Here is a 27,900-nt window from a genome sequence, read left to right on the forward strand (position 1 = left end):
GACCTGCCCAAGGAGGTAAAGGCAGTGAGAAGTTAGGGTAGAGTTCTCTGAGCAAAGCCTATTCCAGTTCTCATGGAAACACCCCAGACTGCCTTGCACCTTTCAGGGAGACCTTTGGCAGGTGACTTTCATGAGCTCTGGTTGGTGCTGGCTGAGGGTGCCATGTGGAGCAGGGAGCTCTGCTGTGCGCTCTGGAGGGGTCAGCCCTGTCCTACAGCAATAGGTAATAGCAACATGGGGTGATCTCAGATTAAATCCACTTTTGATATCAATGAGCTTTTCAGCATTGTTGCTCCCATTTCACCCAACTGCAGAGCAGAGCCGAAGGGATTTTGTTTTGTTTATCTTGTTCTAGTTGCCACAGCACAACTGAGAAGTGCTTGTAAAGCAGAAATCCTTGGCACTTCTGCTGTACTCCAAGTGAAATGGTGTGGGTGCTGACAGGCAAAGAGACTGTCCCTTAGTGCAGGGTGTGGAGAGCTGGTCCGTCCATCAGCCCTGGTCTCAGCTGCCTTTTCCTTGCAGCTCTTTGAGCTGGAGGAGGATCACACCCAGATGTTCACCTGAGAAGAAACTGGAAACTTCTGAGAGCAGAGGAATCCAGTTCCCAAGTGCAGATCTCCAAACCCCTCCCCACCATCTCATTGTACGTGAGCAGGATCTCAGCTCTCCCCTCCCAGCCATGGACACACAGGGCTCATTGCAGCTGCCCACACAGACGATGAGCCACATTGCCATGGCCTTAGCACTGAGTTGTCTTCTCCAGGGGACACAGAGAGCCCATGGGAGAGCTGTGCCCTTCTGGAGGACAGCCTGCATCCCAGCAGGACCCCCAGGGAAAAAGTCAAAAGTCCTGAAGACAGGGAGTCCTTAGGTGAGGGACAGCTCATTGCCAGCCCCACACACTGCAGTGCCCGGAGCCCCCAGGTAAGGTGGGGACAAAGGCAGCAAGGACAGGAGGGGAAACAGAGAAATGTCCCAATGCTCCTGCCATGGGAGGAAGGACAGGGACACACAGACAGGCACTCAGGGGTTTCTCCTCACTGTGGGTTGGGCTGCCAAGAAGAAGACAGCGTGAAACCCCATGACCCTGGGGGCAAAGGCCGTGCTGGGTGGGAGAGGAGAGCAGGAGGGTGCTCCCTGAAGGTGTCTGTGCTGCAGGGGATGGCAGGGAGGTGCCTGAATCCCCACTGCCATGGTGTTCATGGGAGCAGCTCCCTCTCCCTCCCTGCCCATGTCTCTGCTGCCTGGAGCTGTCCCTGCCAGGAGCTGTTTCTCTGTCCCCAAGTCTCCTCCCTGCCAGCGCTCACAGAGCCCATCCCAACCGCTCTGTGCTCAGCTCTGCCCTGCAGACATCTCCTGGCAGCAGGGCACTGCCCAGGGGCATCTCTGTATGTGCAGGGGCTCAGGAGAAGCTCAGACAAGTCCCAGTGAGAAGCAGGGTCTCAGTGCCTTCTCCAGAGCAGAGAAATACATTCCCATCTCCCACTGCCCACCCAGCCAACCAAGAGTGGCAAAGAGAAAGCAGAGATTCCTTCCCTTTTAGGTAATCCTCATCTTGACCTTCCTCTTGAAAAGTCCCCTTGGAAATTCCCTGGGGGTAATCTGGAGCTGTAGGCAGCCCTGACCCATGCAGCACCCTCTCAACAGAGGGACCTGGTCTTACCCTGCCAGGGTCACTGCTTGCACACACAGCTTCTCCCTGCAGCGTTGTGGGCAGCTCCCTGGGCAGGCTGAGTGCTGACCCTGGCAGGCAGCAGCGTCTGGTGCCCTGGCACACAGCGCCCTGGGGTGCAGGGACCCTGCTCTGAAGGATGGCCCTGGGCACCCCTGGCTGCACACCCGGCTTCACGCCCTTGCAGCCATCCCCAGGAGATGGCAGCCATCATGACCTTTCCTTCAGATGGTGCGGCAGGGAAGCCCTGCTCTGGAGCACATCCTCCTCCTCTATGCTAGAGAAGCCAAGAAAGACATCCTGATAGGTCCTATCAGTCATGGGATGTGCCAGCTCTGGAAGAGCCCTCCAGGATACTCATCTGAATCTCGCTGCTGCCAGAGACTTACTGTGTCAAATGCTGTGAAGATTTCTCTCCGAACAAGCTCAGCTCTCTCCTTCCACCCCACACTGCCTTTAACCTCTCTCTGCCTCACTCCTCTCCCCTCAGTGCCTGCAGGCAGTGCCCACAGCCCTGCTGCGCTTCGCAGAGGAGCTGCTCCTGGGCAGAGCTGTCTCTCTGCAGGGCTGCCCACTTGCCAGGAGCTCCCTGTGTCCCAGAAGCCCGGCCCACCTGACCAACAGAGGCTCAGCCCAAGGCAGCACTTTCTCTCTTTTTTGAGCTCCCTCCAGGTGTCCCTGGGGCTCCAGGGGAACCTGCTGTGAAACAGGCTGAAGGAATCACTCATGTTCCCTCCCTCAGCTGGGGAGAGAGATTTCTTTCCAGCAGTGTCCTTTCTCCTATCAGAGATGGGCTTAGGTCTAAAAATCGCCCCTTTGTCTTACCATTAAGTAGGACACCCAGACAATGACAGGCAGGGATCTTCTTTAATCCTGATGGGGACGGGATTCAGCTGGAGGCTGAGACTCAGTGGAGGCATCTCATCCTGTGTTTCTATTGCTAAGCACTGGAAGGGGACTCAGCTCCCTCCCATGCCTGCCACAATCCCACAGGAGGTGGGATTCCTCTTGCTTCAGTTCAGGTGGGCATTAAATAGGCACCTGCATGTGAGCTCCTTGTCTCAGCTCCTGTGGCCACTGGTGAAGATGTAGGTCGGGACTTGGCTGTTCAGATGAAATACCTGCTGACACCTGAGGTGCCAGAGGTTGTCCAAGGCACGTGCAAGGCAACTGCTCTTGTCCCTGTTTACTACTTTCTTGGCAGCCTATGCTGCCATCTGACCAAATGATGTCATGTAGCACAGGGAGAACTAAGCTTTGCTCTGTCTTTTCCATCAGCTGGGTTGACTAGATCTCCATTGCCTGTAATGATGGTTTTCATCCCCACATTGCCTAATCAAATTCCAGACTGTTACTCGATTTCATGTCCAAATAGATGTCTGTAGTGTTCTGTGAGATGCCAAGGCTCTCACCCGTACCTACATGTGGCTGGCAGGTACAGCACGGGAAAGCCATCCCCATTCAGAACGAGTGTGTGTCGGACACCCCAGACAGCATTGCAGACAGGTTCGGTGCCTTTGTGCAAGAAACTCTTTGCCACCACTGCGGTGTGGCAAGGTCCGTCCCTTCTCTACCCAGTAGATGTAAGGCAGGCCAGGAGCACAAGGCACATCACACTGGGGTCTCCACTTGTGTGCCTATGTTCTCAGACTGCTGTTTTATCTCTCCACCAGCCTTTACTCACCCCCTTGATGATACAATCAAGGAACGGACCAACAGTTTTCACATTGGCCTGACAGCAGCACCTTGTCATTGACGGAGATCACCTTCACGTCCACCAAAGGCCCTAAGAGGCAGCAGAGACACCACTGAAATAAACCTCTTTCTTTCCAGGGCTGCACTTCCCAGCCCCATTTTCCTCTGGCCTTGGGGACAGCAGGGTTTGCTCATTATTGTGGCATCCAACTGTAGCTTTATGTTTCCATCTGATGTCCACTCTGGAACGTCTCTGCTCTGAAGCAAAGCCTTTGCAAACAGGGCTTCTCGGACGCTAGGTACCAGGTTTCCGTAAGACAAGTCAAAGTTTTGCCTGGAGCCACAGCTGAGGAGCTACAGCCCAAATGTGCACTCATGCCCTCAGCCAGGGGCACAGCCAGGATGAGCTGGAGCCTGTGCTTTTTGACATCAGTGGAGTGACTGCCAAGGCATGATGGGACAAGTCACACGGCTTGGGGTGCTGCAATGGATGGGTACAGGCTTTTCAGGAGAGACAGGCTGGAAGGATCAGGAGTGGGGCTCCCTCAAAGTGAAGAAATTAACTGCATGTATGGAGCTCCTCTGTGGGGCAAGTGATAAGTTGGGTGAGCCCTTGTGAGCGAGGGCCAGAGGAGGGGCCAGTAAAGGTGACACCGTGGTGGGAGATGAGAAACCCACAGTTGGCCTAGTCTTTTCTAAGCATCCAAATGAAGACCCTGGATGTAGAAGCCTGGGTCTCACTGGAGACTGCAATGTCCCTGGCATTTAATGGAAGAGGAACACAGCAGGATTGTTGTGGTTTAACCCCAGCTGGCAACCAAGCACCACACAGCCGCTCGCTCAGCCTCCCCCCAGCCGGTGGGATGAGGGAGAGAATCTGAAGAGCAAAAGTAAGAAAACTCATGAGTTGGGATAAGAATGGTTTAATCATGGAAATAAAATAAAATTAAATTAAAAAAAAAAATTGTAATGAAAAGGAAAACAATAAGAGAGAGAGAGGGGAACAAAACCCAGGAAAATCAAGTGATGCAACCGCCTACCAGTCACCGACCAATGCCCCGCCAGTCTCCGAGCAGTGATCACTGCCCTCTGGCCAACTCCCTCCAGTTTATATCCTGACCATGACATCATATGGTATGGAATAGCCCTTTGGCCAGTTGGGGTCAGCTGTCCTGGCTGTGCTCCCTCCCAGCTACTTGTGCACCTCCTGGCTGGCAGAGTATGGGAAGCTGAAAAGTCCTTGTCTTAATATAAGCACTAGAATCACAGAATCATAGAATGTCCTGACTTGGAAGGGACCCACACGGATCATCGAGTCCAACACTACTTAGCAACAACTAAAACACCAGTGTGCTGTCACGTTATTCTCAGGCTAAATCCAAAACACAGCGCTCTACCAGCTACTAGGAAGAAAATGAACTCTGTCCCAGCTGAAACCAGGACAGTATCCACCCCTTATTCTATACCATCTACGTCGTGCCCAGGTCCCATACTTTCCAATACCTTTCAATTAATTGCCACCACTTTTCCTGTCTTTTAATATATACACACAGATATCATTCCCTTGGTCTATGGGCCATGCCTCTAAAATGTCCGTTGGGTTCCTTGAGTCCATGACTTTGGGCTTTATCTGTCATAACAGCCTTTCAGGGCAGGAGAGCTGGTGTGTGGTCTTGGATTGTTGCATGCTGAAGTCAGTTCTGGTTCCATCACTGCTGCACTTTGCTTGGTTTCATCAAAGTTCATTCTTCATTAATCTGGGTGATTCTTACTGTAATACCATTGGTATGGCATATAGCCACCATAGAAGTGATGACATGCACTATCATTTAGCAATTAACATCATACGATTCAGTTCATTGGCTATTTTCACCCCAAATCAAATCCCCCTGAGGTACACATCAGAATTCCTCATCCTTCCACATCACCCACCAAGTGCACCCACGTCCTTGAGCAAAAGCAATCCCACCACTGGGTTTGCCTTTGCCTGAGGCGGGAGTAACCCAGACTGTCTGCCCCAGCATATTTTTTATGTGCACTACATGGACTTTATTCCCTTCTACAGTACGTAAAAGTTTTGATTGGGCAGGGCCAGCTCGATTGGCAGATCCCCTAGTGTTGACTAACCAGGTGGCCTTTGCTAAATGTGTATCCCAGTGTCTGAATGTCCCATCACCCGTTGCTCTCAGTGTAGTCTTTAACAGTCCATTGTATCGTTCGATTTTCTCAGAGGCTGGTGCGTGATAGGGGATGTGATATACCCACTCAGTGCCATGCCTTTGGCCCAGGGGTCTATGAGGTTCTTTCAGAAATGAGCCCCATTGTCTGTCTCAATTCTTTCTGGGGTGCCATGTTGCCATAGGATTTGCTTTTCAAGACCCAGGATAGTGTTCCGGGCGGTGGCATGGGGCACGGGACATGTTTCCAGCCATCTGGTGGTTGCTTCCACCATTGTAAGCACATGGCGCTTGCCTTGGTGGGTTTGTGGGAGTGTGATATCATCAATCTGCCAGGCCTCCCCATATTTATCTTTCAGCCATCGTCCTCCAAACCAGAGAGGCTTGAACCGCTTGGCTCGCTTGATTGCAGCGCATGTTTCGCATTCATGGGTAACCAGTGCAATGGTGTCCATGGTTAAGTCCACCCCTCGATCGCGAGCCCATCTATGTGTTGCATCTCTTCCTTGATGGCCTGAGGTGTCATGGGCTGAGTGAGCTAGAAATAATTCACCCTTCTGTTGCCAGTCCAGACCCACCTGAGCCACTTCAATCTTAGCAGCCTGATCCACCTGCTGGTTGTTTTGAGGTTCTTCAGTGGCCCGACTCTTGGGTACGTGAGCATCTACGTGACGTACTTTTACAGCCAGGTCCTCTACCTGGGCGGCAATATCTTGCCACAGTGCGGCAGCCCAGATGGGTTTGCCTCTGTGCTGCCAGTTGCTCTGCTTCCATTGCTGCAACCACCCACACAGGGCATTTGCCACCATCCATGAGTCAGTATAGAGATGGAGCATTGGCCACTTTTCTTGGTCAGCAATATCTAAAGCCAGCTGGATGGCTTTCACCTCTGCAAACTGGCTCGATTCCCCTTCTCTTTCAGCAGTTTCTGCGACTTCTTGTATAGGACTCCATACAGGAGCTTTCCACCTCTGATGCTTCCCCACAAGACGATAGGACCCATCAGTGAACAGGGCATATTGCTTCTCATTTTCTGGCAGTTTATTGTACAGTGGGGCCTCCTCAGCACACATCACCTCCTTCTCTGGTGATATTCCAAAATCTTTGCCTTCTGGCCAGTCCATGATCACTTCCAAGATTCCTGGGCGACTGGGGTTTCCTATTCGAGCCCGTTGTGTGATCAGCGCGACCCACTTACTCCATGTAGCATCAGTTGCACGATGTCTAGAAGGGACCCTCCCTTTGAACACCCAGCCCAACACTGGCCGTCGGGGTGCCAGGAGGAGCTGTGCTTCAGTACCAACCACTTCTGGAGCAGCTCAAACCCCTTCATATGCTGCCAATATCTCTTTTTCAGTTGGAGTGTGGTGGGCCTCAGATGCTCTGTATCCCCGACTCCAAAAGCCCAGGGGTCAACCTCGAGTCTCCCCTGGTGCTTTCTGCCTGAGGCTCCAGGTTCTCCTTGGCTGCGATGTAGAGCACATTTTTTACATCTTGTCCTGCCTGGGCTCACCCAAGGGCAACTGCATGAACTCTCTCCCATTTAATTTGTTCAAAGGCTTGTCGTTGCTGAGGACCCCATTTGAGGTTGTTCTTCTTCTGGATCACTTGATAGGGAGGGCTTATGATGAGACTGTAATTTGGAATATGAATTCTCCAAAAACCCACAATGCCCAAGAAAGCCCACCTCACCTCTTATTCCACTGATGTCACAGCTCCATGATGGCACACGGGGCTCCTGCTCTCTGTGCCCCAGGCTGTGGGCTTTGGTGCTTGTTTGGGCTGCAGCACCTCAGATGTGGCACCAGGGCCAAGGGCAGACTTGTCACATGGAAACCTGGTCCCCAGAGGTGGGAGCCCGTGTGTGGCAAGGCTTGGCTTCCCAGCAGAGGCATGCTGGAGTGGGTGGCAGGTGGTGCCATAATGATGGATGAGGTTCCCCCACGGAGAGCAAAAGCTGCAGTCCCCAAGGGCAGAGAGCAAGAGGCCTGGGCTGTGCAGCCCTGGCAGGAGAGGGCTTTGCTGTGCCAGGTGACTCTGCAGCACCGTGGGGCCTGTGCCAGAGGAGGAGCTGAGCTGCAAGAAGGACAAGGTGCTGCTGAGAAAGTCCCTGGGGGAGGGCAGCCTGTGATCCAGCCACACTGTGGACATCATGCTGGGGGCCAACTGGCCAGATGATAGCAGCTCTGCAGAGAAGGACCTTGGCGTCCCGGAGGAGAAGCAGCTGAAGATAAGCCAGCAATACACACTTGCAGCAAAGGCCAACAGCCTCCTGGGCTGCATTAGGAAAAGCCTTGCTGGCAGATGGAGGGAGGTGACCCTTCCCCTCCACTCAGCCCTGGGGAGGCCCCATCTGGAGTGCTGTGTCCAGTGCTGGGCTCCTCACTACAATAAAGTTGTTGACCTACAAAAGCAAGTCCAGCAAAGGGTGACAAAGCTGTTTTAAGGGACTGCAGCATCCTTCATAGGAGGAAAGGCTGAGAGATGTGGGACTGTTCAGTCTGGAGAAGAAAAGGCTCGGAGGGATCTTGTTAATGTGTATAATCACCTGATGGGAGAGCATGAAGACCAGGGAGCCAAGCTCTTCTCAGTAGTTCCCAGTGACAAGACAAGGGGCGATGGACACAGCTAAAAACACATGAAATGCCACCTGAACCCAAGAAAGCACTTTTTGACTGTGAGGGTGATCAAACACTGGAACAGGTTGCCCAGAGAGGTTGTGGAGTCTCCATCCATGGAGATATTCCAACCCCAGCTAGACAAGGTGCTCAGCAACCTGCCCTAGTTGACCCTACCTCGGCTGGGGGGTTGAACTAGATGGTTTCCAGAGGTCCCTTCCAATCTCAACATTTCCATGATTCTGTGAGTATGCAGCAGAAAAATAAGAGAGAAAGAAAGGAACAACACCTAGCCTTGACTGCAAATACAGTGGGATCCCATGGAGAGGACCTAAGCAGGAGCATGGGAGAAGTGTGAGAAGGAAGGAGCAGCAGAGATGTTCTGTAGTGACTGTTAGCCCCCTCTTCACCATCCCCCCTGCTCCTCATGGTGTTCAGGTAGGTAGGTAGAACTGGGAACAATGGAGTAATTTGAGCCTGGGAGAAAGTGTGAGGGGAATGGTCTTTAATATTTTTGTCATAGCTTCTCACAATCCAAATATCTTCATAATTGGCAACAAATGAATTTGATCTTCCCCAAGTCAACGGGTCTTTACCCATGATGGTATTCGGTAACTGATCTCCTTTACTTTATCTTGACCCATGAGTTTTTCCATCTTATTTTCTCCCTTTGTCTTGTTGAGGCAGGGGAGTGAGTGAGCAGCTGGGTGGGTGCCTGGCTGCTGGCCAGGCTAACCCTCTACAGGACCACCACATCAGGACTGCTGCGGCCAGTATGCAGCTTCCTAGTACAAGAAAGACCCTGACAGACTGGAGCAAGTCCTGCAGAGGCCAGAAGGGTGGCTGGGACCTGGAGCACATTATGGACAAGGAGAGGCTGAGAGTGCTGAGTTTTTGAGAAATCCCTCCAAGTCAAACACTGGAGGAAGGACCCAAGACAGTTGAGGGATCTCACTCAATGGAGATATTCAGTATTTGTTGAGACAAGACCATGAGCACCTGTTCAAGCTGCATCTGTCTGAGAAGTGGCTTGGCTGAGAGACCAGCTGTGGCAAGAGCTGTGGGACTTGTATGTAATAAGTGTCAGTAGGAAACTGGTTCCCTTTTTCTTAATACTGACGGTGGAGTTGGGCATCACGGAGCCCCGGAGGAGGACAAAGCTGACCATGAAGCAAAAGTCCCTTCTCTAGGCTGGGATGTCCCAAGAGAGATGGAAATGGCCGGTGTGTGGGACTGATCGGGGACAGTTTTCCCAGGGCAGCTTCCTGAGGATGTCCAGGGAACATGGCACAGACCTGGCCCCTCTCTTCTGCACCTTCGGTGCCTTGCTTCCTTCACATTGATGCCTGACTCTGCACTGTCAGCACCCTGCTGGGGGCCCCCACCCTGCACACTCACACAGATTGCCTCTACACTGGGGCTTTCCTCTCCCGGGTGCTTCCCAGCCCAGCCCAGCCCCTCCCCAGCTCTCCCCACCTGCCCTGCCCTCTCCCCAGCCCAGCCCAGTCTGGGCTGACCCCACAGTAGCATCCACCACAGGGTGCTGCAGATCTCTGGGCACTCACCCCACAGCCCCAGCCCCTCTGAAGGGCACAGCATCTCCTGAGGGGCAGAGAGGGGGGCTCAGGCTCCTAATTAACCCCAAGGCTGGTGCTGGCCCCAAAGGCCATGAGGAAACAGGCGAGGCACTCTCTGGCTCTCCTGAATTCCTATTGTAGGTGATGCCCATACCTGACTGTATTTATCCCCTCCTCTGCTCCCACCAGCCCCACTCCTCAGAACAGCACGGCAGTCCTGGCCCTGGGCCTCCTCAGGCAGCTCCAGCCTCCCCTCCCTCTGGACTCTGAGTCCTCACTGACTCCCATGGCACTGCAGAGCCATTGTTCGTGGATACATTGATTTAGTGCTTTAATTTTGGAGGACTTCAGCACTGAGTGTGTTTCACCTTCTGAGCCTCCATTCATTCCAACCCCAGGGCACGTGGGGAGTCCCCATCCTCTCCTCTCCTCACCCCTCCAAATTCATTTCCAGGCAGTCTGGTATATGCCATCACTCCTGTCATACATGAAGAAACCTGAGGAGAGAAAGGGAGCTCATGGGCCATCTCCCCTCCCATTGGACACCAAAAAGAGAGCTTATAAATCCAGAGCGCTTGGCTCAGTGTAACCCAATAGTACCATGAGTTAAACTCCCAAAACACTGAGAACAAGAGGAGATCAGACTCTTTAAAACACCAATTCCTTGGACATTTTCTTGGCAGCAGCTTTGGAGGAAGAGCCCAGCCTTCATGTACTGGACCTAGGAGATTCCTTTGTACTGAAGAGCTGCTATCTGACAGGCCACATGTGATACCGTGTGGTACAAGGGCCAGACACAATAAGAGCAAGCCTCAAGACAAGTAGTATAAGCCCAGAAAATTACCTATAAGCAGGAGTATAATAAGATAAAAAAGCAGACATGCGGCCTAAGATAAACTCTGGGAAATGTGCAAAGAAGGGGAGGCACGTTATTGCTGGTGAAACAGCGTCCATTGGGCCAGTTTCCATAGGGCATCCTCAGGCTGTAGATGAGGGGGTTCACGGCTGGAGGCATCACTGAGTACAACACTGCCACCACTAGGTCCAGGGATGGAGAGGAGATGGAGGGGGGCTTCAGGTAGGCAAATGTACCAGTGCTGACAAACAAGGAGACCCCGGCCAGGTGAGGGAGGCAAGTGGAAAAGGCTTTGTGGCGTCCCTGCTCAGAGGGGATCCTCAGCATGGCCCTGAAGATCTGCACATAGGACACCACAAGGAAAACAAAACAGCTGAAGAGTAAACAGGCACTACCCACAAGAAGCCCCGCTTCCCTGAGGTAGGCATGTGAGCAGGAGAGCTTGAGGATCTGGGGGATTTCACAGAAGAACTGGTCCAGGACATTGCCTTGGCAGAGGGGTAGGGAAAATGTATTGGCAGTGTGCAGCACAGCAGTGAGAAAGCCAGTGCCCCAGGCAGCTGCTGCCATGTGGACACAAGGTCTGGTGCCCAGGAGGGTCCCATAGTGCAGGGGTTTGCAGACGGCAATGTAGCGGTCATAGGCCATGACAGTGAGGAGCGAAAACTCTGCTGAGATCCAGAAGGTGAGCATAAAGATCTGGGCAGCACACCCTTGGTAGGAAATGGCCCTGGTGTCCCACAGGGCATTGGCCATGGATTTTGGGAGAGTGGTGGAGATGGAGGCCAGGTCTATGATGGAGAGGTTGAGGAGGAAGAAGTACATGGGGGTGTGCAGGCAATGGTTGCAGGCGATGGCGGTGATGATGAGGTCGTTGCCCAGGAGGGCAGCCAGGTAGATGGCCATGAAGAGGCAGAAGTGCAAGAGCTGCAGCTCCCGCGTGTCTGCGAATGCCAGGAGGAGGAACTGGGTGATGGAGCTGCCATTGGACATTTTTTCACTTTGGCATGTGGACTGTTCAAGGAGGAAAATACAGTAAGTTAGCAGAGACTTCTCTGAGCAAAATCAAAGCCCTTTCCCATAGACTCTGCTCCTGCAGCACACACCCCCTTTTCATTTTCCAGGAGACCTTCCTCAGCTCCGTGGCTGGAGCTCTGGTTGGTGCTGGCAGAATGTGCCATGAGGAGCAGGGCCCCTGTCCGCTGGTTGCTGAGGAGTCAGCCCTGCTCTGCAGCAGTGGGGTCATGGGAATGGTGGGGGCAGGGGCAAGTGCAGGTGTCCAACTTTGCCAGATGAAACCACACCTAACACAGAATGGCCTGTCAGCATCTGCGCTGCCAGTGCCAAGGAACTGGCATAGCAGAAGGCAGTTTGAGAGGTTTGGGGTTTCTTGCCGTTGCCCTCATCTCTCCAGGGATTGTCCTTGGATGTCAGAAACCCTCAGCATTTCTGCTGCTCTCACAGAGAACAGAGTGAGCCCTGCAAGACAAGACAACTGCCTGTGGCTCAGTGCAGTGAGGGGATCTGGTCACTCCCTCTGTCTCGTCCCCAGCTGCCTTGGGCTTGCACCTTCCTGAGATGGAGGGCAAGCACACTCTTACGCAGCCAGACACTGCTGAGAGCAGAGGGATCCAGTGCAGACTACTAAATATGTCAGCCTTTCTCACGGTCTCAGCACCCCACTTCTAGCCCAGGACACTCCTGGATCCTTTCACCAACCCAACAGCATTTCCTCAGCCACAGAGTCTCTGCATTTCTCCGTGGGGCTTCCAGAGAACACAAAGGTGCTATGGGACAGGTTTGCATGCTGGAAGGCAGCTGACAGCTTGGAAGGACACCCTAAGGAGATGATAGCCAATTGTCTTAATGTTGGCATCTCATGAAGAGAAAATTGACTCCTTCCCCAGCCCCACAGGCTGCATTGCCCACAGCCCCACAGATTAGAGGAAAGCTGGGACGCTTGTTCCCATCGACATGCCTGCATGAATGGATGAACAAGATCAGTGTGTGACTCTGCAGCTGAAATTCCCATCCCCAGGGAGTCTGACAGCACTAAAAAGATGACTTTAAAATGGGCAGGTGGAGAAACAAGGAAAACTACAGTGAGGGTCTGGCTGAGAGAGGCAAGGGGGGAGGCAGGCGGACCCTCAGGACAGCGTTACCCTTACCCAGCTGTGCACGCCACCTCCCAGACAGTGATAATGCAGGACAGTTGCCCTCAGCCTGATTGCTGGTCAGTGGGAAAAGGGAACATGGCACTAGGGATGCCCTTCGCCTCTTCTGCTGCTCTGCTGGACAGAGAGGTGACTCCCACCCCAGACCCCATGGCTGTGAGGGCCGAGGGCTGTGCTGGGTGGGAGAGGAGAGATGAAGGGGTTGCTCAGGGAAGGCATCTGCACTGCAGGGGTGGCCGGGAGGTGCCCAGATCTCCCCTGCAACAGGGCTTCCCTTAGCAGGTCCTTCCTTTCCTGCCCATCTCTACTGCCTGCAGCTGTCCCTGCCACGAGCTGTTGCTCTGGCCCCACGTCTCTTCCCTGCCAGTGCTCACAGACCCCATCTCAGCCCCTGTGTGCCCAGCTCTGCCCTGCAGCCTCTCCGTGTGTGCAGGGGCTAAAGAACAGGTCCCACAAACCCTGATGAGACTGGAAAGGTGATGCTGGTGCTATGTGTAGCCCACCCAGCCAGCCAAGAGGAGAAACCTCAAAAAACAGACACCTGCCCTTACAGGAACTCCACCTTGAAAAGTTCCCTCAGAAATGCATGGGGGTGAGCTGGAGCTGAGAGCAAACCTGACCCACACAGCACCCTCTCAACAGCAGAAGGACCCTGCCCTGCCGAGGATCGCTCCTTCCACCCACAGCTTCTCCCCACATCACCATGGGGAGCTCCCCGGGCAGGCTGAGTGCTGACCCTGGCAGGTGACAGGGTCCCTGCCCCAGCACACAGACCCCGGGGTGCAGGGACCCTGCTCTGAAGGACGGCCCTGGGCACCCCTGGCTGCACACCCACCTTCACACCCCTTTGGACATTCCTGGAAGAAGGCAGCCGTCATGCCCTGTGCCTCTGACGGTGCGGCAGGGGAGCCCTGCTTTGGAGCATGTCCTCCTCCTCCACACCAGAGAAGTTGTGAGAGTCCTCCTCAAGGATCCCATAGGCTGTGGGATGTGCCAGCTTTTGGAGATCTCTCCAGGAACTGCAGCTTCTTTACCATGCTGCCAGAGACTTACTGTGTCAAGGGCTGTGAAGATTTCTCCCACAATGATCTCTCAGTGTCCTCGCACCCCAGACTGCCTTTACCCTTTCTCTGCCTCGCTCCGCTCCCCTCGGTGCCTGCAGGCAGTGCCCTCAGCCCTGCTGCGCTTTGCAGAGGAGCTGCTCCTGGGCAGAGCTGTCTCTCTGCAGGGCTGCCTGCTTGCCAGGAGCTCCCTCCATCCCAGGAGCCCAGCCCAGCTCAGCAGCAGAGGCCCAGCCCAAGGCAGCACTTTCTCTGCCTCCTACCCCCAGCCCCTGCCCCCAGAGCCCTCCAGGTGTCCCTGGGCCTCCAGGGCTGACAGCTCCTGAAAGGCAGCAGGGTCTCTCCTGGGGAACAGAACTTGAAGCAGACTGAAGTCACCACCAACTCTCCCTCCCTAAGCACTGCACAGACTCATTCCTGCAGTGGGAATTGCTCTGCCAGGGTGTGCGGAGCTACGGGAGGTGTCAACGTTCCCCTCTGGAAACCCCCGTTCCTCTCCCATGGTCAAGCAGGGCATGTGGGCAGTGACAGGCAGGGGATCATTGCCACCTGGGCAGGGCAGGGATTGAGCCAAGTCAACGTCAGCATCTCAGCTCTCATCAGTATTCCTGAGGCCGGAGGGGCTTTCAGCTTCTCCAGCGCACCCCACAGACCCACAGGAGGTGGGATGCCTCTTGCCTCAGCTCGGCTGCACAAAAGAGCTGGGAGCTCCTTCTCTAAGCTGTTGTGTTAATGATGGGGATAGAGGCCAGGAGTGAGCTTTTCCGATGCAAACGCCTGGTGACACTGGAGCTGCCAGAGGTGGTTCAGGACATGTGCAGGAAACTCCAAGCTCTAATGGAGCAATTGTGAGAGACAGGGCAGCATCTGGGGGCATTGCCTTGGCGGCTGGTGGGGAATCCCTTTGGCCAACTGAACTGGTAGAAAACGATGACAGGACAACCCAAGCTGTCCCTCCTCGGTATGCTTAGGGCAGCTGACAGAGGTGTTCATCTGACCAGACGGAGTCACGTGCCACAGGGGAGCTCAGTCTGTCTGTCTCTTCTCCATCAGCTGTATCTCCACTAAGTGTAACCAAAGGTTTCCCATGGACTTCCCTACATTGCCTAAGCTAGTCCAGGGCAGCCGCTCAGCTTAATGGCCAAATGCAGGCCTGTAGTCCTACCTCAGATGCCAAAGCTGCCCAGCACAACCGGAGCGTCCAGCTGGCTGGGCAGTGCAGGACCCACAAGACAGCTGTCCCCATCCCAGGCTGGTACATAACAGACACCCCAGGGCATCTCAGATAGATTTGGGGTGTATGAGCACGTGACTGAATGCCACCGCTGCAGGGAGACAAGGTCTGTCCCATGTCTGTCCAGGAGATGCAGGCAGTGCACGAATACGAGGCACATCACAACTCTCATATGCCAACACTTTCAAATGCTGCTGATTCTTCTTACCCCCATCCTTTATTCACCTCCTTGATGATACAATAGAGACACAGGTGAATGATTTTCACAGTGTGCCTGGATCACACAATGTCCATAGTCAAGGATATTTTCAGCAGCAACCTGTTCTTCTTGGAGATCAGCTTCACCTCCACCACAGCCTCTCTGGGCTGCAGTGACATTGCAGACAGCAAAGCCCTCTCCTGCCAGGGCCGCCCAGTCCAAACCTGTTTCTCTCTGGCATTGGGAAGCACAGGGTTTGCTCACCTTGTGGGCCCCTCATTTCAGCCTCACATTGCCATCTGCCATCCACGCCAGCACGTCTCTGCTCTGAAGCAAAGCCTTGGCTTGCACAGGATCTTGGGTGCAAGAGCTGTGACAAGTCTGAGGTTGGCCCTGGTGGCACCAAGATGAGGGGCTGCACCCAAATGGACACCAATGGCCTCAGCCTGGGGCACAGACAGGAGGGGATGGAGCCCTGTGTGCTGTCACAGAGCTGTGACATTGATGTAAATACCTGCTGAGGTGTGGTGGGACAGGTCAGAAAGCTTGAGGTGCTGCGATGGATGGATACAGACTCTTCAGAAGAGATAACTGGGGAAGATCAGGAGGGGGATGCCCTCTGCGTAGGAGCTGCCTGGATGTATGGAGGTCCTCTATGGGATGGCAATCAGATTGGGTAAAGCCTTTTGGGTGAGGGTCAGAGGACAGGCCCATTAGGGAGATATCATGGTAGGAGCTAAATACCTGGAATCGGGTGAGGAAGAGGACAAAGTCTTGTTCAAGCAATTCCAGTTCAATGACCCCACATCACCCTTGGGGGCTTCAATCACCCTGATACTGATGGGAAGGGGACAGTGCAGGCTGCAAACAGACCCAGAGGTTTCTGTGGGTTCTTGGGGCCAGCTTCTTAGCCCAGCTGCCTGATGGCCAACATAGGTGATGCTTACCTGGATCTCTTACTTGCAATCAGGGAAAAACAGGTCAGGGATACTGGTGTTGTGCAGCAGTATTTTCCCCCTTCTTAAATATGTTATCACAGAGGCACTACCACCATCGTTGATTTGCTCAGCTTTGGCCAGTGGCGGGTCCATCTTGGAGTGGGCTGGCACTGGCTCTGTCGGACGTGGGGGAAGCTTCTGGCATCTTCTCACAGAAGCCAACCCTGTAGCCCCACCCGCTACCAAAACCTTGCCACGCAAAACCAATACAGGCACTCCTCTGGCACTTCTCCTCAGGACACTCCTCAGCTGGTCACGTCACAGCCTGTCCTGATGCACGAGGTTATTCTGCCCCCAGGGCAGACCTTGCCCCTTTGCCTTGCAAAACTCCAGGATGTTTCTGTTGGCCAAATCCACAAGAGTGTCAAGGATGAAGGAGGCCTCGCAGCGAGACTCACCCATAAACCTGGGGTGAGCTGTCAGTGTTGGAAATGGGAGATGAGAGAGGCCAGGGGCTGACAAATGCCCTGGGCCACCTTCCCGGTCTGTCCATGCCACCAAGGGCACAGAGCGACCTCCTCCTCTCTCCTGCGCCTCCATGTCTCAGCTCCCGTCCACGAGCCCTGCCTCTGCACCACAACCCTCCCTGGTGTTAGTCCTCACCCTGCGTGGTCATACAGTACAAGCTCTACACTGATGATTTTCTCTCCGGGGCACTTGCCAGCCCAGCCCAGCTCCTCCCAAGCTCTCCTCCTTGCCCTGCCCTCTCTCCCCCTCTCCTGCCCTCTCTCCAGCTCAGCCCAGCCTGCGCTGGCCCCACGGCAGTGCCCACCACAGGGTGCTGCAGGGCTCTGGGCACTCAGCCCACAACCTCAGCCCCTCTGAAGGGCACAGCCGCTCCTGAAGGGCAGAGGGAGGTCAGCCCCACAAGTGGGGAGTATCAGTGGCACAAGGAAAAGGAGGTCACTGGTACCCTTTGCCCCCTGGTCTCCTCTCCAGGAGACCCTGAAAGGTCATCCCATCTCCCCAGGCCAGCACAGGATCCTTGGCCCTTGTGGTCCTCGAGAGCTCCGGCTGCTCCAGGGACAGAGCAGCCTGCCCCGGGCTGCTACAGCCAGAAAGGTGGTTTCATTTCCCACTCATTTCTGCTATGCTGAGTATGAATCTTAGAAAAAGAATTTGCTGCAGGTTCATTTATTTTCCTTAAATACAATAAGAGATTGGCTCCCCATTTACATAGTCTCTGGGTCATAAAAGATGGGTGGATACTTAAGTAAAAGGAGGATGAATAATGATATTTCTTTAAAAATAACATCATCAGAAGTGGGCAAAAAAAAATATAAAGAAGGAAAGATGCTTGGCCTGTCATGACATACAGTGGGAGTCATTTGCAGAAAAAGGTAGGCAGTGTATGGCTGCTGAAAAACGTCCAGTCAGTTTCTGCAGGGCATCCTTGAGCTCCTGGTTCCTCAGGCTGTAGATGAGGGGGTTCAGTGTTGAAGGTACGATCAAGTCAACAACAGCTATCACCAGATCCAGAGCTGTGCAGGAAATGGAGGGGGGCTTTAGGTAGGCAACATGGCAGTGCTGAGAAACAGGGAGACCATGGCCAGGTGAGGGAGGCACATGGAAAAGGCTTTGTGCCGTCCCTGCTCAGAGGGGATCCTCAGCACGGCCCTGAAGATCTGCACATAGGACACCACAAGGAAAACAAAGCATCAAATGGCATAAATGGCACTAATCGTGACAAGCCCCACTTCCCTGAGGTAGGCATGTAAGCAGGAGAGCTTGAGGATCTGGGGGGCTTCAAGAAGAACTGGTCCAGGACAAACCCAAACGCAAACCAATCTATCCCTCCTGCCTCACCACAGGACAAATATTTTGAAAGAAATCTAGAGGGATGAGGAGGGCATAAAGAAATTTAAAATCTGTAAAGTGCAATGATACATACCTTTTGCTTTATTTTTTTGTATTTTGTTTATTTTCCTCTTTGCTTAGTTTGCAATTCACCATGTGCCTCCAAGCCACACCAGCCAAACATTTCTTCACCTGTAAACTTATTGAACCATGCAGAACACTCTGTTATACCTTGGGATGCAAGACGACATGCTAAGGGACACACGCCTCAACCAAAGTGAGGCTAAGGAGCCTTACTACATCTGGAACCTCAAAAGTCGCTAAGTGTTTGTGTGTCAACTCCTGGTCTCCATCTCTGATCATGGGACCATAGAAAACGAGTACAGGCGCCTAATGTTAACAGACGCCATGACTGAAGCAAGGGGATCCCACCTCCTGGGGGTTTGTGGCAGGCGTGGGAGGGAGCTGAGGTCCCTTCCAGCCCCAGCACTACAAATCCAGCATGAGATGCCTCCACTGACTCAGCTCATTGCCTTCCCTCAGCATGGCTAAAGGAGATGCCTCCCTGGCAGTCTCCAGGTGTCCTGTCTCATGATGGGCCAAGGAAGGGGGATTCGCAGACCTAACTGTGTCTTGGAGAGCAGCAAGGCCACTGCTGCAAAGAAACGTCTCTGCAGAGGTGAGACAGGCAACAGCGGTGATTCCTTCAGTCTCTTCCCAAGCAGGTTCCTGGAGAGCCCCAGGGACACCTGGAGGGAGCGCCCAGTGGGGTGGGGGGCAGAGACAGTGACGTCTTGGGCAGGTCCCCTCCTCCGGGGCTGAGACAGGCTCCTGGCGTGGAGGGAGCTCCTGGTAAGCAGGCAGCAGGGCAGAGAGACAGCTCTGCCAAGGAGCAACTCCTCTGCCAAGTGCAGCAGGGCTCTGGGCAAAGGAGTAGGGCAGAGCGCGATTAAAGGCAGCCTGGAGTGGGAGGAGAGAGGAGAGCTGCAAGGGAAGAAACCTTTGCAGCCCTTGCCACGGTAAGTCTCTTGGTGCAGGGCAATGCAGCTGCCCTTGCGGGAAGGGTCTCCGAAAGCGTTCATAGGCTCCAGCCTGCAGGGTCTGTCAGGAGGCCTCCCAGCCCAGGGGCTCATGTTAGACCAGGGGGAAGGGGTGAAGGCAGGGTGTGCAGCCAGAGCTGCCCAGGGCATTTCAGAGGGGGCTTTTGCAGAGGAAGAGCAAGGCAGGGGATCCCTTACAGCTAAAGAGCTTTCCTGAGGCTGTGCTTTCAGTTTCCTGCTGTTTCAGGAAAAGGGGAAAAGGCGCTGCTGCGTTTGGAGAGGGAGCCTGAGAGTCCTGAGGTGCCACCCTGAGAGATCAGGAGGTCTGGTAGGAGGCAAGGCAACTGCTTGCATCCACTCCTCTCCCTCCAGAGAGCACCAGCACCACCTTTGCTGTCCTCAGCAGGGTTTCTCTGACCTGCTCCTTCCTGCCTGCAAGCGGGGAGTACCTCTAGAGAGTGCCTGGAGCTGGGAGGTTTCTTCAGGTCAGAGCTGAGCAGACAGGAGTGGGTGATGGGCTCTGTGATCCCTGACAGGGAAAAACTGGAGGGCAGAGCAACAGTTCCCGGCAGGGATAGCTCCAGGCAGCAGAGACATGGGCAGAGAGCTCTAGGAACCTCCAACCCCAAATGGCATGGGAGGGAGAAGTTGGGAAGCTCCCTGCCATCCCCTCCAATGCAGACACCTGCCTCTGCGCAAGACCCCTGCTCTCGTCTCCCACCCAGCACAGCCACTGCCCTCAAGGCTGTGTGGTCCCGGGCAGGAGTTGCCTCCTGTGCAGCCAGAGCTCTGGCACAGCAGAGGGGCATCTCTCCTGACACGTGGCCGCTTCCCTCTGCAGGGCAAAGGGGCTGCGAGCGACTGCCCTGGGCTTTTGCTAACTGGCAGGTGCTGTGCTCTGCTGGGTAAGGAGAAGGCTTTCCTGAGTGCCCGGCCGCCTCTCCTCTCCTTGCTTCCCTTAGGAGGAGAGTCACAGAGTTCTGCTTTGGTCCTCCACCTGCTTGTGCTGCTCTTCTTCCTGCTCGTGGGGTCCCTGGCAGGAACGGTGGTGGTGTGGGGCAAGGGGCGGGGGTGTGGAGTGACTGCTCTGGCCCTGACCTGGAGGGCGCTGCCCTGGAGGTGTTTCCATGGGACCAAGGTGCCCAAGCCCTCTCTTCATTTGCCAGGCTCCAGACACTGCACTCAGTGCTTGGGCAATGAGACACTGCTTCCCCTAGCAGACAGCACCTTAAGACACCGGATTCTGCTGGACAGGGAGTCCTGCAGGGCTGTCAGCATCCCTCCAGAAGGGCACAGCTCTCCTGTAGGACCTTGGAGATGTCTGAGAGCACCCGATCTGCCCATGCCAATCAGCATCCTTGCCCTGTCCTCTTCCTCACACTCTGCAGAGCTGTGCTGGAAAGGAGAGGTGTTTTGAACTCTGCACCTGGCACAGCACCCCTCTGCTCCCAGGACAGGCCAGTGCCTTTTGCAGAGCAACCTCTGGGTGCAGTCCTCCTCCAGCTGAGAACGGTGCAAGCGCAGAGCAGCTGGGCACCAGGCTGATGGACAGAGCAGCCCTCCTGCATGGGAGCACTGGCGGAGGTTTGCACTGAGAGCAATGGGGCAACAGGGGAATGTGACCCCTCCTAAGAACATTTCCCAAGTAGATGGAGCTGTCTGAATACTAAAACACAGTGTAACGGGACCCATTTGCTGCACCTCATCTCCCACCTTCCTCTGGGGAAGAAAGCGTCCTTCTGGGCTTTTTGCCCTCCGCTCTAGTGCAGCACAGGGAACTCCTCCCCAGGAAGCCTCCCTCCAAACACCCTGGGCTGTTGCTGCCTCCATGGGTCATTGCTGGAAAGCAGGGCTGACCCTTCAGGAGCCCCTGGGGAGAGGGCACGGCTCTGCACAGCACACTCAGCCAGCACAAACCACAGCTGAAGCCTTTGAGCTGTGTTAGAGTCCCCCAGGAAAGAAAAGCACCCTTAGGTATTGCACAATGAATGAATGAAATTTCTCTCCAAGAAGCTTCTCTGAATTTTTCTCTTTTATCTCCTTTGGCAGTTTCCATGCCCAGAAGCAGCAGATGTCCAATGGCAGCTACACGAATGAGTTCCTCCTCCTGGCATTCGCAGACACGCGGGAGCTGCAGCTCTTGCACTTCTGCCTCTTCCTGGCCATCTACCTGGCTGCCCTCCTGGGCAACGGCCTCATCATCACTGCCGTCACCTGTGACCACCACCTCCACACCCCCATGTACTTCTTCCTCCTCAACCTCTCCCTCCTCGACCTGGCCTCCATCTCCACCACTGTCCCCACAGCCATGGCCAATGCCCTGTGGGACACCAGGGCCATCTCCTACTTGGGATGTGCTGCACAAGTCTTTTTCTTTCTCCTGTTGATCTCAACAGAGTATTGTCTTCTCACTGTCATGGCCTACGACCGCTACATGGCCATCTGCAAACCCCTGCACTACGGGACCCTGCTGGGCAGCAGAGCTTGTGTCCACATGGCAGCAGCTGCCTGGGGCACTGGGTTTCTCAATGCTCTCTTGCACACTGCCAATACATTTTCCCTCCCCCTCTGCCAAGGCAATGTCCTGGACCAGTTCTTCTGTGAAATCCCCCAGATCCTCAAGCTCTCCTGCTCACATGCCTACCTCAGGGAAGTGGGACTTCTTCTGGTTAGTGCCTGTGTAGTCTTTGGATGTTTTGTTTTCCTTGTGGTGTCCTATGTGCAGATCTTCAGGGCCGTGCTGAGGATCCCCTCTGAGCAGGGACGGCACAAAGCCTTTTCCATGTGCCTCCCTCACCTGGCCGTGGTCTCCCTGTTTATCAGCACCTCGTTTTTTGCCTACCTGTAAGCCCCCCTCCATCTCCTCCCCGTCTCTGGACCTAGTGGTGGCAGAGCTGTACACTGTGGTGCCTCCAGTGGTGAACCCACTCATCTATAGCATGAGGAACAAGGAGCTCAAGGATGCCCTATGGAAAGTGGGTCAACGGACACTGTTTCATCGACAATAACCTGCCTTCCCTTCTCATCACATTTCCCAGAGTTTAGCATCTTAGGCCCCACGTCTGCTTTATTCACTTGTGATAATCCTGCTCATAGATTATTTGCTGGGCTTCTACTACTTGTCATGAGGTTTCATCCTGTTGTCTCTGACTCTTGCACAACACTGTGTGATATGTGGTATGCCTAATAGCAGCTCTTCAATAAAACAGAATCTCCCAGGTCCAGTGCCTGAAGGCTGGGCTCCTCCTCCAAAGGTATTTCCAGGAAAATATCCAAGGAATTGGTGTTTTCAAGAGTCTGTTCTCCTTGTGTTCTCAATGTTTTCAGAGTTAAGCTCATGGTACTCTTCAGTTCCACTGAATAAAGTGGTCTTGATTTAAGAGCTGTCTTGGTGTCCAGTGGCAGAGGAGATGGTCCATGATCTCCCCATTATCTCCTCAGGTTTCTTCATGTATGACAGGAGTGATGGCATATACCAGACTCCCTGGAAATGAATTTGGAGGGGTGAGGAGAGGAGAGGATGGGGACTCACCACGTGCCCTGGGGTTGCAATGAATGGAGGCTCAGAAGGTGAAACACACTCAATGCTGAAGTCCCAAAAAGTAAAGCACTAAATCATCTTATCCATGAACAAGGATTTCTGGAGTGCCATGGGAGTCAGTGCGGACCCAGCAGGAACAGGGAGGGGAGCCTGGAGAGATGCAGGAGCTGCCTGAGGAGGCCCAGGGCCAGGACTGTCACATTGTCCTGGGCAGTGGGGCTGGGGGGAGCAGAGGAGGGGACAAATTGAGTCAGCATTAGGCATCACCTACAATATGAATTTAGGAGAGCCAGAGAGTGCCTTGCCTCGCCTCATGCCCTTGGGGCCAGCACCATCCCTGGGGGTGATGGGGAGACAGAACCCCCCTCTCTGCCCCCCAGGAGCTGCTGTGCCCTTCAGAGGGGCTGGGGCTGTGGGGTGAGTGCCCAGAGCTCTGCAGCACCCTGCGGTGGGCACTGCCGTGGGACCAGCCCAGGCTGGGCTGCTCTGCTGGGCTGGGGAGAGGGCAGGGGTTGTGGGGAGAGCTGGGGAGGGGCTGGGCTGGGCTCGGCTGGGAAGACCCGGGAGAGGAAAGCCCCAGTGTAGAGCTAAGCTGTGTGAGTGTGCAGGGTGGGGGCACCCAGCAGGGTGCTGACAGTGCAGAGTCAGGCATCATGGTGAAGGAGGCAAGGCACCAAAGGTGCAGAAGAGAGGGGCCTGGTCTGTGCCATGTTCCCTGTACATTCTGGGGAAGCTGCCCTGGGAGAACTGTCCCAGATCACTGCCACGCACCGGCCATTTCCAGCTCTGTTTGTACACCCCAGCCCTGAGAAGGGACGTTTCCTGCATGGTCACTCCCATCCTCCTCCGGGGCTCAGTGATGCCCAACTCCACCACCAGTATTAAGAAAAAGGGAACCAGTTTCCTACTGACCCTTATAGTCCCATAGCTCTTGCCACAGCTCATCCCTCAGCCAAGCCACTTCTCAGACACCTCCAGCTAGATCAGGTGCTGATGACCTTGTCTCAACAAGTATTGAAAATCTCCATATATTGAGATCCCACCAACTGGCCCGGGTCTTTGCTCCAGTGTTTCGCTCTGAGGGATTTCGCTAAAACCCAGCTCTCTCAGCCTCTCCTTCTCCATAATGTGCTCCAGGCCCCAACCAGTCTATCCCAGGTGCAGGATCTGGCCTTTGTCCTTCTTCTATTTCATGAAGGTCCCCACAGGACCATCCTCCCGCCACTCAGGTTTCCCCTGAAAGGCATCCCTAAGGCACAGGAATGGTCCTCCCAAGTTAATAACATTGAAAAATGTAGTGAGAGTTGCCTCCTCTGGGTCATGGATACAGGTGTTAAACTGTGCAGGGCTCAGGAGAGTCCCCTGTGCCACCTCACCAAACCCCAGTATGGCCCCTGGCCTCCAGGTAGAGTCTGGCCCCTTCACCACTGCTCTCTCAGCCTCGTCATCCAAGCGGCGTTTTGCCCATCTGTTTGTCTGTCCATCCAGACTGTAATGGCCTAACTTGGGTACAAGAACATTGAGGGAGACCTTGCCAAAAGGCTTGCTGAAGTGGAGGTAAATGACATCACCTGATGTCCCCTCATGCACAAACGCAGCTACTTCCTCATGAAGGCAACCAGGTTGGTGAGGCATGATTCACCCTTGGGAAGTCCACGACGATGCTCTTCTCTTTTGGGTGCTCAGGAATGTCACCCAAGAGCACTCATTCAATGGTTTACTCCTCACCAAAGTGAGCTTGTACAGCCTGGGGTTCCCTGGGTTGCACTTTTGGCCTTTTTCAAAGATGGGTGCACCATTTGCTTGTCCTCACTCACAAGAGACCTCTTACCAATCCCATGACCTTTCAAAAGGGATATTTGAAAGAAATATTGATCTTCACCTGTACCTTCATCATCACTCCTCTGACTCTTATATGGAGTATTTCATTTCTCTCATCTTTCATATATTTGCACCTGTCCTGATATGAGGACCATTTCATCTTTGCAGATGCAGACTCTCTAGGCAAAGGCCAGTTCCGTTAGTCTCTAATTTTCTCCTCCCATTATTCTTTGTTCATTCGATAACTCTCACCTACCCAGCTGCTGCTTTGTGCTTCACAGAGTTCAAAGCTTGCCTGTCTTTCAGTAGTCTAATTGTCTCTTTAGCCAATTCTTTAATCATGTTTATATCTAACTTTTTTGTATCTATCTAAAACATTTCTCATAAGATTATCCCTTGCAGAAAGGCAAGCTCATTAGAGACAGCTTGTACTTAGCATACGGTGGAGGAGTGTGTTTTATTGTTTATGAGACTTTAGCATGCTTTTCTTTTCTTGGCTTGCAAATAGGAAAAATTCTTCTGAGGCCTGTGTGTGAACCCTCTGTGATTCTATAATCACTCAAATACCTCTATTTGTAATTTTAGCAAAATCACAGGATGTGACTTCAACTATTCAGCTCCTGTCACAACCCATCAATTGCAATCCAGCTATACATCGTATCAAGATTTACCGCCTAATCCTATTGGGATCAATCTGACATTGTTGAGAAAACTGCTGCAACAGGAGGACCTGAGTCGATTGCTGAAACCAATTGAGGACAATGGACAAAGAACCCCGATCACCATCCATCAGGAGACAGAAAAGAGACACCGCGTCTTGGAAGGAGTGAAGAAAGATGGAGAGCCTCACTGATGGGATACCTTATTAGGATGGTCTTCAACAGCGACCAGGACACTCAACCAGATGCTACATCCTACCATGATTTTGATAACTCTTGTTATACTATGTTTGTTATTGAACACTTTCCTATATGCTAGGGTGTGGGGAGTAGCTAGACAAACAGCATTATTAGAAAAACCTCCTCGCATATATAAAATTGCTTAGTCACGTTTCACAAAATCCTAATAATCAAGGAAACCAATCCAAAATTTCCCTCAAAATTACAACTGGAATATAACATTATTCTGTTTATAGGCACAGAAGCAATAGGAGACCACACCACCACTCTGTGGGAAAGAGCTAGATTGACTTTGGTCACGGGGTGGATTGTGGTGGTGCGTCCCCCGCCCCAACCTGGACCACTTTGGCCGCACCTCGAGTACTGTGTTCAGTTTTGGGCCCCTCACTACAAGAAGGATATCGAGCTGCTGGAGCACTTGTGGGCCTATGTTCTCAGCTTCTTCTGGTTTTCCTCTCCCCCATCCTTTACTCAGCCTCTTGATGACACACTCTTCAAAGAGTCCAATGAATCTAGAGGTCAAGAGGTTGGGTGAGCCCTTGTGGGTGAGGATCGGAGGAGAGGCCAGTTTGGGCGACATCGTGGCGGGATATAAAGAACCTGCAATGAAGGGGAGGAGGTGGACAAGCTCTTACTTAAGCAACTCAAGGAAGTCTCCAGATCAGTGACCTGGGGCTCTTTCTGGGGACTTTAATGACCCTGACATTCATTGGAGGGGGAAGACAGCACTGAAAAGAGACCAATAGGTTTCTGGAGGATGTTGGAGCAATTGCTTAGGAAAGCCACCAGCTGGACCAACATAGACGATGCTCACCTGGCTCAGGTCCTTGCAGACCATGAAGAGCTGGTGAGGGATGTGAAAACCAGTGTTATCCTTGGCTGTAGTGTCCATGAAATAGGGGGGTGCAGCTCTTGAGCAGCCTGAGGAAGGAGAGGAGCAGAGTGCAGGTGTCAGACCTCAGAGGGGAGAATTTGGCCTGTTCAGGGGGCTTTTAGTGGGGATCCTGTGGGCAGCAGTGAGGGGCAGCACAACTCAGTACAGCTGGTCTTTAAAGCCAGAATCGCCCACAAAGAGCAGTGAGCATAGCTGACAAGACCAGCTTGGGTGAAGAGGGAGCTCATGAGGAAGCTCCATAGGTAGTGGAAGCAGAGAGGAGGTGGATGCAGAGAGGAGGTGGATACAGAGACTCACTTGAGATGGAGGAATTTAGAAATAGGCATGGCTTTAGGAAACCCACAGCTTCCCTAGAGATGACCCTTGCCAGGGAGTCCAAGGTACCCTAACTGCTTCAGTACAGTTAATGCTTCAGTAACAGTTACAGAAGAAACACAGATAATGCGGGGCCACTCCTGAATTCAGTGAGAGCAGATGCAGAGAGGTCTGACATACTCTGCGTCCTCTTTGTCTCAGTCTTTCCCAGCAAGGTCTTCAAGGCCTCTGTACCTCGAGGCAGCACCGAAGGACATCCCTCATCATCATCTCTGAAAGGTCAAGGAGATCAGGAGAACTCCCTGAAGACTGACAAAAAGCAAATGTTGTGAGCATCTTTCAAAAAGCCCTAAAAGATGAGCTGGGGAACTAAAGATGAGCCTGGAGGGACATGTGAACTGCAAACTAAGCCAATAGAGAATTAAATATTAAAAAATAAAGCAAAGATAATGTAATATTGCACTTTACAGATGATTCTATGCTTAATATTTTTGTCATTGTTTCTCCATATCCAAATCATTTTTAATTGTCAATAAATTAAATTGATCTTTGGCAAGTCATCTCTTCTTTGCCTGTGACAGTAATTGGTAACTGGTCTCCTTTAATTTATCTTGACCCATGAGCTTTTCTGATTTATTTTCTCCCTTTGTCCTGTTGAGTCAGGGGAGTGAGTGAGCAGCTGGGTGGGTGTCTGGCTGCTGGCCAAGGCTAACTCACCACAGGACCACCACATCACGACTGCTGAGTCCAGTATGCGGCTTCTGAGCACAAGAAAGACCCTGACAGACCGGAGCAAGTCCTGCAGAAGCCAGAAGGGTGGCTGGGACCTGGAGCACATTATGGACAAGGAGAGGCTGAGAGAGCTGGGTTCTTGAGAAATCCCTCAGAGTCAAACACTCACTGGAGCAAGGACCTAAGCCAGTTAGTGGTATCTCAGTCAGTGGAGATTTTTGATATTTGTCACAACATGGCCATGAGCATCTGATCTAGCTGGATTTGTCTGAGAATGGGCTTTGCTGAGAGAGCAGCTGTGGCAGGAGCTTTGGGACTTGGTGTGTAATGAGCGTCAGTAGGAAACTGGTTTTCTTTCTATTAATAACGTCAGTGGAGTTTGGTTTTACAGAGCCCTGGAAGAGAATGGGACTGTCTATGCAGCAAAGGTACCTCCTCAGCACTGGGGCGTATGGCCAGAGATGGAAATAGCCCATGTGTGGGGTGGTCACAGAAAATTACCTTGGGAGAGCTTTCCTGGGGTGTCCAGGGAACGTGGCGCAGACTGGGCCCCTCTCTTCTGCACCTTTGGTGCCTTGCTTCCTTCACCATGATGC

General features: G+C 53.3%; 1 protein-coding gene and 1 pseudogene across 2 annotated transcripts; one reads left to right on the plus strand and one right to left on the minus strand.

Moving 5' to 3' along the window:
• Positions 1-1,040: 1,040 nt before the first annotated feature.
• Positions 1,041-11,591, minus strand: LOC309603229 (olfactory receptor 14A16-like; the record flags this gene model as incomplete). Its single annotated transcript, XM_082338123.1, has 2 exons — positions 1,041-1,055; positions 10,671-11,591. The coding sequence occupies 2 exons, from the start codon at positions 11,589-11,591 to the stop codon at positions 1,041-1,043; spliced, it is 936 nt and encodes a 311-aa protein (XP_082194249.1).
• Positions 11,592-15,829: 4,238 nt separating this feature from the next.
• Positions 15,830-22,109, plus strand: LOC309603230 (olfactory receptor 14A16-like; annotated as a pseudogene). The gene is made up of 2 exons: positions 15,830-15,942; positions 21,151-22,109. The product of its transcript is annotated as an olfactory receptor 14A16-like (transcript).
• The last annotated feature ends 5,791 nt before the right edge of the window (positions 22,110-27,900 follow it).

Source organism: Platalea leucorodia, assembly GCF_965183815.1.
Source record: "Platalea leucorodia genome assembly, contig: HAP1_HAP1_SCAFFOLD_24, whole genome shotgun sequence".
NCBI classification, from domain to species: domain Eukaryota; kingdom Metazoa; phylum Chordata; class Aves; order Pelecaniformes; family Threskiornithidae; genus Platalea; species Platalea leucorodia.